We start from the raw sequence: 17,429 nt of genomic DNA on the forward strand, positions 1-17,429 counted from the left end.
ATCCCTATATTTTACAAACTGCCTTACAATAGTTTATATGTACTATTAGAGGAGAACGTTGTAATTCCCCTCAGCCAAGGCTTCTGGTGTCCAATTGTCTATGATTTTACTTTCTCCACGTTTTTCTTTTGTTGTACTTGTACTTTGGTCTGTGACTGCAACCAAATAAATATATATAGTTTATACAAGAAAGAATGAATGGATGGATTTTCATGACTGGAGAGGATGAAATTAAATCCAAGGATGTTTAGGACTTTAAAAATCAAAAACTATTAATTGTACCCCAAATAGAACCAACAGCAAGAAGGGGTGGAAGCAGGGATATAAGATCTTCTCAGTATTGTGCCTAGTTATGAAGGTCTACCAATGAGAGTCCAAATGCATGTAATGGTGCCATGATGTAAATACTGTGAGTTACACACTTGTCTTAAATGAATATCACTACCTAAAGGTAGAACATGTGTTTCACTATTTTATATACTGTGGCTGTTACTGAGTTTAGTTGCCCCATTTTCTATCAGCTGAGGTTTCTGGACACTTCTTAAAGAGAACCCAACATGAAGAGCAGTACAATCAGGCACAGTCTACTGTTTCCAGGTCTTGTTCAGCGATACTAAATCTTACATTCCTAAGAGTATTTCCTAGGCTAACTTCTTTATCCCAAGCCCTTACATACAAAACTCACATACGATGCAGATCATTCTACAAGCTTTAGAATAATGTATGCATTTAGGTATTCATATGTTGACAATAATGCATGCACAATTCCTTAACTGTCCTTAATTATGCCATCAGCTTTGACTAGCTTTTATATATTTGTGTAGAGCTGCCTCCTACAATGAGAAGCTGGTAGGGATACATGAATATGAATGACAGGGCTGAAGGATTGGCACATGGACATGCATAAGGTGGTTGATCAGACACATTCTGTTTGGTCCTCCATTTCCAATTTTGTATTTCCAGGTTTGTCTGTAAACACCTGAATCTTCTTATTCATATAAAATAACCATAATTATTTTGATCTTTAGTACTTCAAATATTACATCACTATTCACAAATGCTGAATATTCATTGCAATAATTCCTTCACAACAATAGCAGTATATTGTACAAGCTTCTTAGAGGAAATAAAGCCACAGGTACTTGAACATGGAACTCAAATGCAAGTTAAATGCTTAGATAGCATTCAAGACAAACTGGGGCTTTAAAATGCTTCCAGTTCATTTTATCAGAATGAATCTAGAAACAAGCACTCCAAAACAAGGCTTTGCAATTAAATATGAAGACCTGCTCATTATTCCCCTTTACCAACTTATCTAAAGTACATTTGCACAATGGAAAAACAAATTAATGTCCATTGCAATTAACAAGCTGAACGACATGCATTTTTAATGCAAGCAGTTTCTCCTGTTTGCTCTAATGTGCAGCTTGATGCATTGATGAACAGCCTCATGTCAAGCTACTCAGTTTCTTATCAGAAGTTGCCTCTCTTTCTGCCCTGACAGATATTCATTTGTGAGATCTTAGGTTTTTGAGTTGTCCAGCTCTCCTTTAAAAAAAGAAAAAAGAAAAAAAAGCTTATATTGGCATCTACCTAGGATACCATGAAGCTTAAGGCTGTTTTGGCAGTTAAACAGTCTCCTCTAGAAGGCACTCCAGAAATGCAACATTTGATAAAACCACAAATCATCAGCTGTTTGTTCAGTTCCAACCACATGGGGCTTTTCTAAAACCGTCTAAGTTGACAGACAACATTCAGTCTGAAAAAGATTAACAAATGGTCCAGTAAAAATTGTAAAGATGCTGTAGTTTTCTTAACAGCGAATATCCAAACTTTTGATCTGGATATTTCTTAATTCTTTTTTTCTTTGGGTTATTTCCTGGATTTTGACTTCTATGAAGTCACTGCTGAATTCCATCTGTTGTCTCTGTTGGTTCCAACGGGCTATTCTCAAGATTGGAGACGGGTGTTTTCCTGTTACTGCGGACAGTGTGAGCATTGAGCATCTCCAGCAACAAATCGTAGACTGGTACTACATTCTTGCACTTCATACTAAGAAGATGCTCCATCCCTTTGTTACTGTAAAGAAAACATTGTGATCAGAAAGAAGTCCTGAGATTTAAAATACAGAGATGCTCTAGGACAGGAGCAGCAAGACTTTTAAATGATCCACACAACTGCACAATGTTGCATAACAGAATATAAGTACTGGAAGGTATTTTTTAGATTATCTAGACCAATTCCCTTCTCAATGCAAGAATTCTACAACAGCATCCTTGATAGAGGACCACTTTGCCTGAATAATTCCAATAAAGGAGAAACCACTAAATCCTGAGATCTTGCCAGCAATTCAAAACAAAAATGGATTTAGAATATAAAAATTAGTAAAAAGTTAACATTAAGAACTTTAAAAATAATAAAACTTCAAAACAGAAAAGCACTTGAAATAAAATTTATAAAATAAAATTGAAATTGCTAAATACTTCATGAATGCATTCAGGAACACTATGAAAGATTGGACTATCATTTGGTCTTCTAAAATGTTATTTTTCTTTGGCATGGCACCCACAGGAATTTCATTATAGGCTCCACTTCTATAGCATTGGAAACTGATTCTGGAGATGAGACAGCAGTATCAACAGACATTTTCATACACATAAACATTTCATTTCACTCATAAACCACTTTATCTCCTGAACTGTTGTGAAGCTAACTTCTAGCAGACTTGAAAGACTAACATTGAACAGGAAAGACTAGGATGCAATAGTCCTTTCAATGGGTGATCAGTAGAAAAATTCAAAAACAGAACTCAAGCAAATCTGCCACCAGGAGTTTCTGGTGTTCTCAAAATTGTGGCTCTGGGCAGCACACTTAGTATAAAACCCAAGCAAATATACAGTACATGATAAGAAAATAAGAAAAGTAATGGCAGTTGAGAACAAACCCAACTCTTATCATAAAAAAGACAAACTCACAGTGACAGGCTTACCTAACCTCCTGACCACATGCCTGAAGTTCAATTAATCAGTTTGTGTCTATTCCTTTTTTAACGTAGTTAGATTGCAACAGATATTGAGAAAGAATCAGCTTGTATCCCAGAGCTAGGAGGCAGGGGGGAAGCAAGATCAAAGCCAAAAAAAAAGGCCACCTTCCCCCCCCCCCCAAGCCATCACATTGTGTAGTTCTGGTTTCAGAAAAGACAGAATAGACCCAGAACCTGACCATTTCAGTCCTTAAAATGAAGAATGTCACAAGGATAAGCAAGCTGCGAGCTGATTTGAAACAACACAACAACTGATTTGTTGCGAGCTGATTTGAAACAACAAAACAACACTGATGGAAGAAAACTCTTCATTTTCTATAAATTACTGGGTGTATGGTTTCAAACTTAAAAACCAATGACTGGATATATACTGCTCAAAAAAATAAAGGGAACACTTAAACAACACAATGTACTGTATTTAATAGTAGGATGTCTTATCTTCTCTTCCCTTTATTTTTTTGAGCAGTATACAAAGACTTGATTTGGAGGGGAAAGAGCAGGAAGATTAGATGGAGCTCACATACATTATGGACACACTGGAAATCCTAGATCTAACTGCTATTTACCCAGTAAAGTAAGTGGAAGAAGAGAATTTAAAATGCAAATTATCATTCTGGTTAATGTACAGTAGTTTACTGGTTGAAGTAAGGTCTGTCCAAATACTGCTGGTCAGTTACCATTTTGAAACAATGTTTTTCTCAGTTTCTGAGCAGCCAGAAATTGGGTTAATGGAAAAGTTTCTATAAAATGCAAAATAAGCCGAAAGCTGGCTTGGGCTATTTTTTACTTTCACCGATGGAAAAGTCAATATTCATTAAGCCAGTTCCACGTAATGTCTCAACCTTTTTTAATGTGTCCTTTAAAAAGTATCAATAAATATTCCAGTGCCAGGTCAGTGTTTTAAGACAACCACTGAGCAGTCTTTCATTGCCAGCACAAAGTAAACAACGCATATGGAAGAGCTGTGTGGAAGAGTTTGGGGGCTGGGGGGGGGAAGAACCAGGTAATCTAATCAAAATTAATCTGCTCTTTCACCAAGAAATAAAATGAGGATTATTAACGGCATTGTCTTTCAGCTTTTTGAAAAGACTGAGGGTGAAACGAGTTGTTCTAGTTCTGATAAGCAACCCAAATGAGATTTGCCTCTATAGCTGTCTGGTGGAATTCTGGAAATTGAAGTCCCCACATCTTAAAACCACCAAGGTTGAGAAACACTCCCTGAAGAAGCAACTTTATTCTTTTGATGGTAGAGCTGTCTCTGCTTCCCTGTATTTCTTCCATTGAGATGGGGAGAGCTTTCTTGCTTAGGAAATTATATCACCAAAGAGATGCTTCTAGCAACTACCTGTTATCATTGTTGTTATGTTGCGTAGTTAGACCGATCAGGAACTGATGACAGGACAGCGGGTAAACAACTCAGCTTTATTTGTGGTTGGAACAGCCAGACACTCCACAGCTCAGCTCCTTTAAATACTGTTGCCGGCAAGCCAGCAGCCAATCCACATCCTTAAAAGGTCCCGCCAGAATGGCCTGACCAATAGGATGGGAGTTTGACACCACCTGTTGTTGCCGGGTGTTACACAGCTGATGCCCGGCTGAGCTGTCAGGTTAACATATAACACTAAGTATATAACAATTGTTGATTTTTCTTCCTTTCTTTTCAAGCCTGACAACCAGAAGTACAGGTAGTCCTCGATGTATGGCCACAATTGAGCCCAAAATATCTGTTGTTAAGTAAGACATTTCTTAAGTGAACTTTGCCCTACTTTATGACCTTTCTTGTCTCAGTTGTTAAGTGAATCACTGCAGTTGATAAGTTAGTAACCCGGTTGTTAAGTGAATCTGGTTTGCCCATTGACTTTGCTTGCCAGAAGGTCACAAAAGGGGATCACATGACCGTGGGACACAGCAATGCTCATAAATATGAACCAGTTGCCCAGCGTCTGAGTTTTGATCACATGATCATAGGGATGCCGCAAAAGTTGTAACTATGAGAAATGGTCATAACTCACTTTTTTTTCAGTGCTGTTGTAAATGAACAGTTACTAAATGAACAGTTGTAAGTCGAGGATTACCTGTATAGAATCTCTGAATAGCAGAGCCTGTCCTCTTTGCCAGAGCCAGTTATGTGCATCCAAGGACAGCAATAGAACCTGCATGACTTTTTTTCTTTTACATTTAGATGTTCATTAAACTGATACCTCTATGGCAGGGGTAGGCAAACTTGGCTCTTTTATGACTCGTGGACTTCAACTCCCAGAATTCCTGAGCCAGCAGTCCATGAGTCATAAAAGAGCCAAGGTTGCCTACCCCTGCCCTATGGGCTACAGTCCAAGCCAACTCTAGCCAACCAAACTGGGCTAATTCTCTCTTCCTTATGGTTTGTCTTTTCTTTAACCAAGGTGGAGTCTGGATAGCTGTTCAAATACTTGGTGTTTCAAGGAGAGCATTAGCTTCTGAAAGGCCTCTGCACAGAAGGTTGTTCTTTTAAAGAATGGCCTTGAAATGGCAAGCTGACAAAAGACTGGGATTTGATTCCACAAGGCTGCTTATTTAATTAAATGTATTAGCCACCTAAATCCAACGGATGGTCCCTCCCAAATCATTGGAATCCCTGAACATGCTGCTCTGTACAATGTGTGCAAAATTGTTCAAGACTAATTTTTATTGAAGTCCCACTGTGTATCCACTGCTGTTACAGTGATGTATACAATTTAGAGGTAACAAACACTTCAATAGTATAAACTTGCCATTAAATGTTATAATAAAGTATTTCTGGGCATGGGGCTGTGCAGAGATCTAAACATTTTCATAATTGAACAATATGGTATTTTTGTACAATAGGATGCACTTTTCTTTCAAGTACTGCTAAAACATTTAATTATCAGCTTTGGCAGCTGAGTATATTTCAGCAACTTGAACTTGGCCTTGTGTTTTTTAAGCAAAATTTCTGAATGAAGGTTTCTTTTGGAAAAGATAACTATTATCACATCATAAAAGGCATTGCCTTCCATGAATTTTGTATTATTTGGTACCATAATTTTTAATATTTTAAAAATGATTAAGTAAAAACACTGCTCAGTCCAGCACTCTTGAAAGTATATATATGATCCATAATATTAATGGACATTTACAGTATATTAGTTTAATTTTGACTGACTTCTTAAAAATAAATTTCTTCTTTTTTATTTATATATACCCATAAACCCTCAAAATTATGTTTTAATTGAACCTAACATTTCAATTCAATATATCCTTAAAATGTACAGAATTACAAATCATCTGTGTCAGATGACATGATTTGCATGCCTGAATATTCTGTCATTAAAAAATAAAATTCCACAGATAATGTGTTGGATTAAATGGAAACTGAGGCAAGTTTTTATCATTTAATCTTTTTTTAAGTTTCAAAAGAAACTAAGTGGCCTTTGAGAAACGACATACATTTTTCTTTGGAAAGCTAATATGCAATAGCTTTAGTTACCTATTGGTCTCCAGAAACAGTCCAGAAAAATGCTGCTTTTTCTAAGCAGAACACTTTGTTTGTAAGACAATTCAGAATGTAATAGTATAGTACCCAATATACAAGGGATTTATAAGTGTTACATGTGATGCATTATGCAGTGAAATTGCTATTTATATTATCCACAAATTCTGTATTTACAGTTATATCAATAGCCCACGTACGTAAAAAAGCTATGAAATAATTAATCAGGAGAGACGAAAACAGAAATAAAAAGTAACGCAAGGAAATTATCTCTCCTCCTTCACTCTCAGAGGAAAAAAAAGTTAACACGTTGCAAGAAGACTTCTCCAACACCATCTAGAATGGTCTTACCTGGCATGCCGAACGTGAGAAAGTAGCATCAACAAATTTGCCAAGCGAGTTGTTTGTTGGGGTAAAGGGACGCCACTCTTTCCAATGACCCACACCAAGGCATCTGTCACTGAGTTTAGCAGATCGTTCAGTTTTTTGTTACTCACAGGTTCTTCTGTAGAAGATGACAGTGGATACATGCCTACGCAAGAGTAGCAAAAATCAATGTTAACTAGTTATTATGAATCCCCCTTCCCTTCCTATGATTAAATCTGAATTAGACATTATTCCTCTTGGGTCTATATTGTTCACAACGAGGGATAGGTTTCCAGGATTTAAGATGGGAAAATATAAATGTTTTCAACTCAGCCTGAAAATTCTGGAAACCAAACCTAGAAATCTTTACATACAGAGCAACTACTCTGTAACTAAGCTAGAGCCATAATAATAAGGAAACGAACCAGGAGAATATTACCTGGTACTTTTTTTAAAATGGCGGAAGAATTAAATATTCAAGATAGTTGGAGGTTGAGAAATCTGAATGAAAAGCAATTTACATACTATTCAGGGTGGCATCAATCGTGGTCCAGAATTGATATGGTCTGGACAACGAAAGAATTAAATTCAGATATTGATGACATAGTAATAGACATTAATACTTGGGCAGACCATAATCCCATTATAATTAAATGGAAAGAACAGAAGACAACAACAAGGAGGTGGACTCTAAAAAAGGCAATCCTAAACCAAACAGAATTTAAGCATAAGATGGAGGAACAAATGCGGACATTCTTCCAGACAAATAAGAAAGAGGAGACTAGCACTCAAAATTTATGGGATACAGCCAAGGCAGTTATGAGAGGAACTGCAATTGCGTACATGGCCAATGAATATAAAAAGAAAAGGCAATATCAAAAAAAGTTTAGAGGAAGAACACAAAAAAAAAATAGAATTAGAACTACAAAAAACCCCACAATATAGAGATCTAAAACAACAGCTAGATTTAAATAAGCATAAATTGAATATTATAGAAAAGGGAGAAATGGCACAAAAAATAAAAAGCATTAGACAAAAAATTTTTGAACAGGCAAATAAACCCAGGAGATGGTTGGCCTATAGATTGAAAAAACAAAAAGATAAAAGATGTAATAGTAAATAATGCAATCAAGCAGGGAAGATGGTACATGAAAATGAAGGGAAAAAATGGGTGATGTATGAATTCTTTAAAAATCTTTATAAAGAGGATGAAAAGATTACTGAGGAAAGAATATCACAATATCTTATGAAAGCAGACTTAGAAAGGTTCCGGAAGAATTTCAAAATATATTAAATAAAGATATAACAGCCCAGGAAATTATAGAAGCTATTAAAAAACAAAAAAGTAATAAAACACCTGGCCCTGATGGATTACTGTCCAAAATATATAAAAACCTCCAAGAACTTTTGGTCCCAACCCTATTGGACATATTTAATGAGGTACTAAATACAGCAAAAACTCCAAACTCATGGAAAGAAGCAATCATCTCACTAATTCCTAAAGAAAACTCTGATTTGACTTGCATTAAAAACTATAGGCCCATTTCTTTACTGAACACGGATTACAAGATTTTCATGACTATAATGGCAGAAAATTTAAAAAAATATTTAGCTGAATTTATCCATACTGACCAAAACAGCTTCTTGCCTAAAAGACAAATTAGATATAATGTCAGGATCATACTAGATATCTTAGAATATTATGAATTACCCAGCGAAAAACAAATGGCATTGATTTTTGTCGATGCTCAGAAAGCATTTGATAATGTCAAATGGAATTTTATGTTGACTCAACTCAAACAGATGGAATTTGGGGGAAAATTTATAAATATGTTTAAAGCAATCTATTCCAAAGAAGCAAAAGTAATCATAAACAGAGAATTAACAGATAGCATTCAAATACAAAAAGGCATGAGACAAGGCTGCCCACTATTTCCTCTATTATTTATTCTTTCTTTAGAAGCACTCACAAGAATAATCTGAAAAGATAACCTGATTAAAGGATTAGAAATCAGAAAAGAGACATTTAAATTACAGGCTTAGGCAGACAATTTAGTTTTCATTCTGGAAGACCCCTTAGAATCTGGAACAAGATTATTACAGGTGCTGGAAAATTATGGAGAGGTTGCGGGATTGAAGATCAATAAAGAAAAAACTAAAATGTTAGTTAAAAACATGTCCAATTTACAAGAAACTGAGCTAGTAGAAAAAAAATAATATCCAGACATCTAAAAGAGTAAGGTACTTGGGGATCCAACTGTCGGCAAGATGTATTACACTCAAAAGAGAAAATTATGACAAATTACAGCAGACCTAGACAGGTGAAAAAACTTGCAGCTCTCCTTTATGGGGAGAATCGCAACAATCAAAATGAATATACTTCCTAAATTACTCTTTTTATTCCAATGTGTACCAATTAAATTAGGTAAGGATTTTTTTTGAAAATTTAAACAGAATTACATCCAAATTTATCTGGCAAGGTAGAAAACCAAGAATTAAATTAAAATTATTACAGGATGCAAAGGAAAGAGGAGGGCTCAGCCTCCCGAATTGGGAAAAATATTATCAAGCAGCAATAGCGGTATGGATAAAGGATTGGATACACTTAAGGAACAGAAGACTACTAACATTAGAAGGTCATGACATGCAAATTGGGTGGCATGCTATAATGTGGGACGGAAAATATAAGGCTCATCAGTACTTCCAGAATCATCATATTAGACGGGCACTATTAGACGTGTGGATAAAAATTTAAAAAAATAATTATATAGAAATCCCCGATTGGCTATCCATATTAGAGATATTCATGCACCCCAAATTCATAAATTTAGGAAGAGTAATCACATATAAGGATCTCTTAGATGCAAATAGAGACCTGAAAACAAGAAAAAGTCTATTAGAAGACGGCATAGAGTTGGAATGGTGGGCATACTTACAAATACAGTCATGATATAGAAAAGACAAAAAAGAACCAGGGATAAAATTAGAGCATACACAACTAGATAAAATTCTTCTAGGAACAGAAGATCGAATGATAAAAAAGATATATCAATATTTATTAGAACAGGATTTGTTAGAAGAACAGGTAAAAGAAACAATGTTAACCTGGAGTAAAAATTTTGGTTACAGTATTGACCTAGATAATTGGCAATCACTATGGGATAGAAACAGGAGGTTAACGCTAGCCACCTCCTATAAAGAGAATCTGTATTTATATACCGCCCTTCTCCCGAAGGACTCAGGGTGGCGAACAGGGCAAATGTATAAAATACAAAAAATACAAAAGTTAAAAGGAATTTAACATAATGCCCAAGGTAAAAAACAATAAATACAAATATTAAGAACAATAAAAAACCCAACCCACCCCCCATCAGGCCAAGCTGGCTTGTTCAAATAAATGCATTTTCAGATCGCGTCGGAAGGAGCGGAGGTCGGGCGCCATCCGGAGCTCAACCGGCAACCGATTCCATAGCTCCGGGGCGCCCACAGAGAAGGACCTCCCCCTGGGGGCCACCAATCGACATTCTCTGATCGGTGGCACCCTGAGGAGGCCCTCTCTGTGGGAACGCACAGGTGGCACAGATGGCACCTTCCCCCTACAAGGTTAGCAAAAATAGATAAAAAAAATCTCACCGACGTGCTGGAAGTGCAGAAGGCTTCCAGGGACTTACTATCACATGTGGTGGGAATGCTCAAAAGCACAAATTTTTTGGCAGTGGATAAAAAATTGGTTGGAAGAAATATTAGTACAAAAAATTGATTTAAAACCAGAAACCTTCTTATTAGGGATTATTAATGATAAACTCAGCAAAGCATCTTTCTACTTATTAGTGCATATTTTAACCGCAGCAAGATTGGCATATGCCCAAAAATGGAAAAGAAAGGAAACACCCACCGAAGAAGAAATAATAGATAAAATTTTATCCTGCGCTGAAATGGACAGGTTAACCCTAGAGATCAAAAATAAGACTGAAACTGAGTAATATGAAATTTGGCAAAATTTGTACGATTGGTTAGAGATAAGGAGGATCGTTGAGATGGCTATTGTTTGATTGGTTGATAATGTAAGGATTTCTTATTAGCACCTATATCAGGACACAACTGAAAGATATGTAAATATAACGCTGATGACTGAAAGACAGTTTACTAAAAAATTTACAGATGTTATATGTACAGTTTGTTATATTCTGTCATAGAATGTATTTTAAGTTTTTGTTATTTCTTTCTGTAACATAAGGTAATACTAATAGTAGTGTTGTAGCTAGGGAAGTTGAATCATGTCCACTTTTGTTTTTAAATGTACATTTAATAAAATTTTCTAATAAATAATAATAATAGTAACAACAACAACAACAACAACAATGTATCAGAAAAGCTGAAGAAAGAGACAGCTATTTCTGGCTGCACAAGACCAAACCACAAGAACAAATGCATACAAAGCCAGAATTGAGAAGACAGCTGCTTCTGCAAAGAAGCTGAAGAAACAGTAGATCCACCTGATTAGCTGCTGCAAGAAGATTGCACAGACTGACCACAAACAATGCCATAACAAAGTAACAAAAATGGTCTATCAGAATATCTGATAGAAATATCATTAGCCTGCAGGGAAGAACTGGTGGGACCATAAAATAAAGTAATAGGAAATGAAAAAGCTAAAGTGCTCTGGGACTTTAGATTTCAAAAAGACAGGCACCTGTCACACCCCAGACTTAACAATTGTCGACAACAAAGACAAAAAAAGTCTGTATAGTGGATGTGTCAGTACCTGAAGACAGCAGAATGGAAGAGAAAGAAGATAATAAAGAAAGAAGATAATAAAGAAAAAAATAAAATACAAAGACCTGCAAATAGAAATAGAATGACTGTGGTAAAAAAAAAGCAAAGGTAGTAATATAATAATTTAATAATTTAATAATTTTATTTATATAGTAGACCTCTTTTACCGGTCTACTATAGAGAGCATCCTCTCGTACGGTATTGTGGTTTGGTATGCTGGTCTGACAGCCGCAGACAGGAAAGTATTACAGAGGGTAGTGAGCACAGCACAAGACATTGTGGGCTGTCCCCTGACACCACTGGATGACATCGCCAGGGCTCGTTGCCTTGGAAGAGTGAGGAAGATTCTCAGGGATGACTCACACCCTGGACGGTATCTCTTTACTCTCCTACCATCCGGTAGGAGATATAGGAATATATACAGCCGTACCAACAGGCTGAAAAATAGCTTTTATCCATGGGCTGTTAGGCTTTTAAATGGGACATAATCTCTGTGAATTTATGCAGAACTGACTTGGGAGGCCGGTGTGTGGTGTAGTTGGTTCACGTGGTGTGGTAGGATGGAGGGTTTGTTGTCACTGTGTGTTGGGGGGAGAGAGCACGGGGGGAGGCTCAGCTAATCTCAATGTACACATGTACTTTGACAATAAAGGTTTATTATTATTATAGTACTAATAGATATAGGCCCCTTGGGCACAATCCCAAAACAACTGGAACACCATTTGAACACCATCGGCATTGATAAATTCACCATCAATAAATTGCAAAAGACAGCTTTACTAGAACAGCTTTCATCCTACAATCTAACACCGTCAAACATCCACATATCCCAGGTCCTTGGGAAGGACTCAATAGGCAGACAAAAACCAATCTGAACATCTGGCTGACTGTTCAACAGACCATAATAATAATAATAATGTCATGGTTCCGACAGATGAAATTCTTAAAAAGAACTTTGAGGCATTGTTTACCTTAATCGTTTATTTGAGAAACAAAATATCAGCACTACATAGTTAAAAACCAAAACTGAATTCACCACCACCACTCCGGGCACAAAGTAGCAAAGCACTATTCCCTCCTCCAATTAATAGTCATAAATCACATCCCCCAATTAGCTTGAAGCACAGGCTTTCTCCCCAGCTCTTCAGCCCACCAAATCTTTATCAGCTCTGGATGCAATAACCTTGATTCCCACGGCTGAGTTATTGTAGTTATGACTAACTGGACTCTCATCCACATCCCCCCTCCCAGCATCATCTAACTCTAAAAGTGAAAGAGACAAGATGGCTACATTACCATCTGTTGTCAAAGCAAGAACATCTGATGTTAGCAGCGTTGACAAATGTAATTGAAAACATTGAATTTTTAGCAAAGATATAGCAATAGAAATTGGTCTAGAACCATCAGGATGAAGCCTAAATATCTGGGCATTCTACAGCTGGATAACATAAAGTGTGGACAAGTTAAAAATGAGATTAGTAAAAAAAACATGCAAAGAGTAAAAAAAATTGCTAGACAAAACTGAATGGAGGAAACACTATTAGAGCTGTCAATACTTGGGCAGACCTGAGATACAATACAATGCTGGAATTATTAACTGGACACAAGCCAACCTGGACAGTTTGGACTGAAAAACAAGAAAATTGATGACTATTCACTATGTATCATATCCCTATAGTAATATTGATAGATTAGACCTGCTCCTCAAAAATGGAGGCAGAGGTTTTCCTCAGGTCAAACTAACTGTTAAAGAAGAAAAGCACGAATTGGCCTATGATGTAAAAGACAGCCAAGAAGAAGCATCAATACAAGTTAAAAATTGGAACTTACTAAATTTTCAGGAAACAAAAAACGAATATCAAAATAATGTAATAACAAAATAGAATACTGGCAAGGAAAAGTATTACAAGGTCTGTTTCTACAAAAAGTTTAGGGGAAAATGGATAACAATAAAACCGGGCAATGGCTTGTAACTAACATTAAAAAAAAAGAAACTGAAGGGTTGATTTTAGCTGTGCAAGAGCAAGCTATTTAAGCTCATGCAATCAAGGCCAGAACTGAAAAATCATGAAATTTCAAAGTGCAGGTTGTACAAAGAAGCGGAAGAAACAGTAATTCATATTTCAGCTCATGCAAGATCACAGGAACTGATTATAAGCAATGGCATAACAGTCACCAAAATGATTTACTAGGACATCTGTAAAATTATCACGTACGAGTAATGAAAAATTGGTGGGAACATATAGATTAAAAAATAGAGAACACCATTAAACAGTGCTGAGAACAGACACCATATTAGCTTTGAATGAAAAAATAATAATAATCCAATCTCCATTATGAAGCAGCAACTGGGACAATGAACTTCCTCATTTCTGAAAAGTTTCTCTTGAAAATCCAGAGGAAAATGGTGTTGGGAGAGGAAGGGGGGAAGAGTAGTGGGGGGGGGGGGGAGGAAGTACTGGCGTTTAACCCATGTTTCTACCTTACTGTAGTTACAAAGTATATGAAAATTACAAACATGCACACTGGATCTTATCAAGTACTAAATGTATCTGAACGATGTTTTCTAATAAGTAGGAACAGTTCCCTCCCACAGTTTCCCTCAAATACCCTCTTGGGCTATAATACTGCACAACTGTGACCAAAGAAGTAGCTGACATCTAGTAGCTCCTCACTTTTTCATTTCTGCACTATGAGCTATGCCTGTGAAATAACTCATTACTTAGTTCAGGAAAATTTCAAGTTAAGAGACTACTTGAAGGGAGGATTTCTGATATTCCCAATTGTCTATTAAATATAAAATACACAGTTTGCACCATAACACAAAATACATTATTTGCATCATAACTCCACATAATGTGATTTGCATTGTTTTATAAAAATGTTACATTACACAAAGACATTAATTGCCACAAATTAATGTAACTGTCTAACATAGATAGATGCAAAAAATATCCATAATGGGGGTGGTGGAGGAAATGACTGGACAGAAATCTGATCCACTACATGTGAAGTCCACTAAATAGGGATCTGTTAAATCAGAGATAAAATTTACAGATTCTTCCAAATCTCCCTGCTAATTCCAGCCAGATCAATTTCTTCCTGGTTAGCTGGCAACCCTAGTTATATAAACATGCATGAGTTGGAAAGGCTGCCTTTTGATGTGCTGATAGCTGAGATGGTTGCCCTTTCCAGGGTGAAAAGTGAGAACCAATGAGAAGAAAGAAATGGGCAAGAGAATGACCTCAGTCACTCAATTTATAGGTATCACTTTTGGAGTCAGCTCTACAGAGCTTAGAATAGGATGGCAGCAGATTGGCAGTTTTCCAGGAAAGTAAAATGAAGTGTTAAATGTTTAGCTTGTTTAGTAGCTGTGAGGTCAGTTAGACCTACACTGGCATTTCAGACACTGTGTTGCAAAGATGGAGAAGTTATCTAAAGCTATTCAAAACAGGAGTTGGCACACTGCTATGGATTTTCAACAGAAGTTTGTATTCTTCTGTCTTTAATTCACATACATACAGATACAGCAAATGCAGACGCTATTTATGTTGCCAGTGGAATTGCTCCATTCAAATTGGTTTAATGCTGATGCCCAAATTGGTTTAATGCTGATTTACAGGTCAGTTGGGGGAAATGTACTATTTCTATCATTCATTCTCTCTCTCTCTCCCTCCCTCTCTCCCTCCCTCCCTCTCTCTCTCTCTCTCTCTCTCTCTCTCTCTCTGTGTGTGTGTGTGTGTGTGTGTGTGTGTCTAATATATCTCTCTGTCTCTGTCTGTCTGCCTCCCTGCTTGCCTCTCTCTCTCTCTCCATCTCTCTCTCTCTCTCTCTACACACACACACACAAACACACACACACACACACACACACACACACAAAATCTATCATCTATCATCTATCTCTGCCTGCCTGCCTGCTTAGCTAGCTAGCTTGCTAGCTAGCTAGCTAACTATCTACCATCTATAAAATCACTCAACTATTTATGCAAAAGTATCTCAATTTTCCACTGCATTTTTAGTGGTCATATTTATCTAGGAACTTAATATTTGAATAAATATTCAAAGAATTTATTCACTACCTCTTGACAGAGTCTCCTATTGCCACCTTGGCCATTTAAACTAACCATGTGAGACAGGAATTCAATCCACAGAAACATTAATTTACCTTCCTCTGCACCCAAAAGGCTGGATGACATCTACACCGCCATGTAATGAGGTCCAACAGTCCAGGTGGGGATGCAGCTGTGCAGCAAGGAGGATAGTACAAGAGCATTTCTCCCAGCTAATCCCTATCTCCAGGGTCTTCTGAATTATAATCTCTACCCTGGTGGGACACCTCCTTTCCCCTTTCCCTAACCCACAAAATTTAAAAAAAAAACCAAAACAATAACATTTCAGGAGATTTCAGAAACTCATGAGCTTTCAGTACGGTAATTTAACATTTTTCTATTAGATTTAATATATTTTTAGAATTCTGTGGATGCTATTATGAGAGTGTGTTGTGCATACAATGGCATCTGCAGGCACTGTAAATGACACTATGCTCAGTCTAGCCAAAAGTCTAGCTGTTTATTTCATGCTAAGAATTAGCAGGATATCACACTTCCAAAGTCCACCAAATTGTTGCTGAATGTTGGCAGTATGTTCTGGGAGACTGAAGTTTTCAAAAAGCTGGGTCGTTGGCCACATATGGCTCACAAAATACAATTACCTATTCCTCATTTGCAGTTGTATAGATTTGGGGGAGAGTGGGACGGGGTTAGGAAGGAGATCCTTTGGTTATTTATCAACACATGCTTGTTTATTCTTGGTAGCAAGATCTGAAGAAGACATTATCTATTTCTTCTTTTCAAAAAAAATCCAACAAAAAGAATATCATAAAATATCTATCAAGTAGAAAAGTTGCTGTTCTTAATGTGTTGTATCTGCTTACAAATCATAGACTAAGGTGTACATTTCAGAATGCATGAACATTAAGATTTAATTACTTTAAATGATTTAATACATATTAATACAACTGTATAAATTTAAGTCATATTTATATTGTATTGATATCAGAACAGTAGACCATTTTTAATAAAATATTTGATTTATGAGTCACAATGTATGTTGTACAACTCTCATTGATAAAAAAAAATCTAGATGTCGTAAGACCAAATGATCATACTGATAAAAAAACACAGCAAAAATAAATATTTTATGTATTTATTACATACATACATTTATTCTATGTATGTAAAATCTTGGGAGAAAAAAACACCAGATTAAAAAGAAAGCTGTTTTGTGGCCAATCAATCAACCAGCCAACAACCAAACAACTAACCATATTTTACAGCCTGGCACCCTTTCCAGGATACCAGGCTGTGACTTTAAGTCACACAGTTCCTACTATGGTAATTAGCATAACTGGTAATTCTGCCTTATTTTTTACTTTCCAACTCTATTTTGTTCAGACCAGTTCAGGGGCCTCTTGGAACAAAGTTTTGGTAGCTTGCTGATATGCCATCAAAGATTTTTTTTTCTTGGCTTCTTTGCATTTGTTAACAGTTTCAAAAAAAGATTTAACTACTCTTGCAACTGTCCCATCAGAAGATATATTTTACTAACTGCCCCTCCAATACACATTGTTTATTCATTTATAGTTCACGTTTCTACACTGTCCATCTCCCTCAAGGATCATATAGATTGTGTGTATACAGGGAGAAAGAATGTTAGAAAAGCTTATGCTTCTACTCTTTGTGAAGAAAGATAGAA

General features: G+C 36.4%; 1 protein-coding gene across 1 annotated transcript in view; it reads right to left on the reverse strand.

Moving 5' to 3' along the window:
• Window positions 1-1,334: 1,334 nt before the first annotated feature.
• The window catches only part of ESR2 (estrogen receptor 2), a gene marked incomplete at its 5' end in the record, with an annotated part of 54,544 nt that continues 38,449 nt past the window's right edge, over window positions 1,335-17,429 (reverse strand). Inside the window, 2 exons of the mRNA XM_081314223.1 lie at window positions 1,335-2,079; window positions 6,882-7,062. Of these exons, the coding sequence (XP_081170349.1) occupies window positions 1,902-2,079; window positions 6,882-7,062 (359 nt within the window). The 3' untranslated portion in view covers window positions 1,335-1,901. The remainder of the gene's footprint in view (window positions 2,080-6,881; window positions 7,063-17,429) is intronic.

The sequence above is a fragment of the Vipera berus genome (genome assembly GCF_964194415.1).
Source record: "Vipera berus genome assembly, chromosome: 1".
Lineage (NCBI taxonomy): Eukaryota > Metazoa > Chordata > Lepidosauria > Squamata > Viperidae > Vipera > Vipera berus.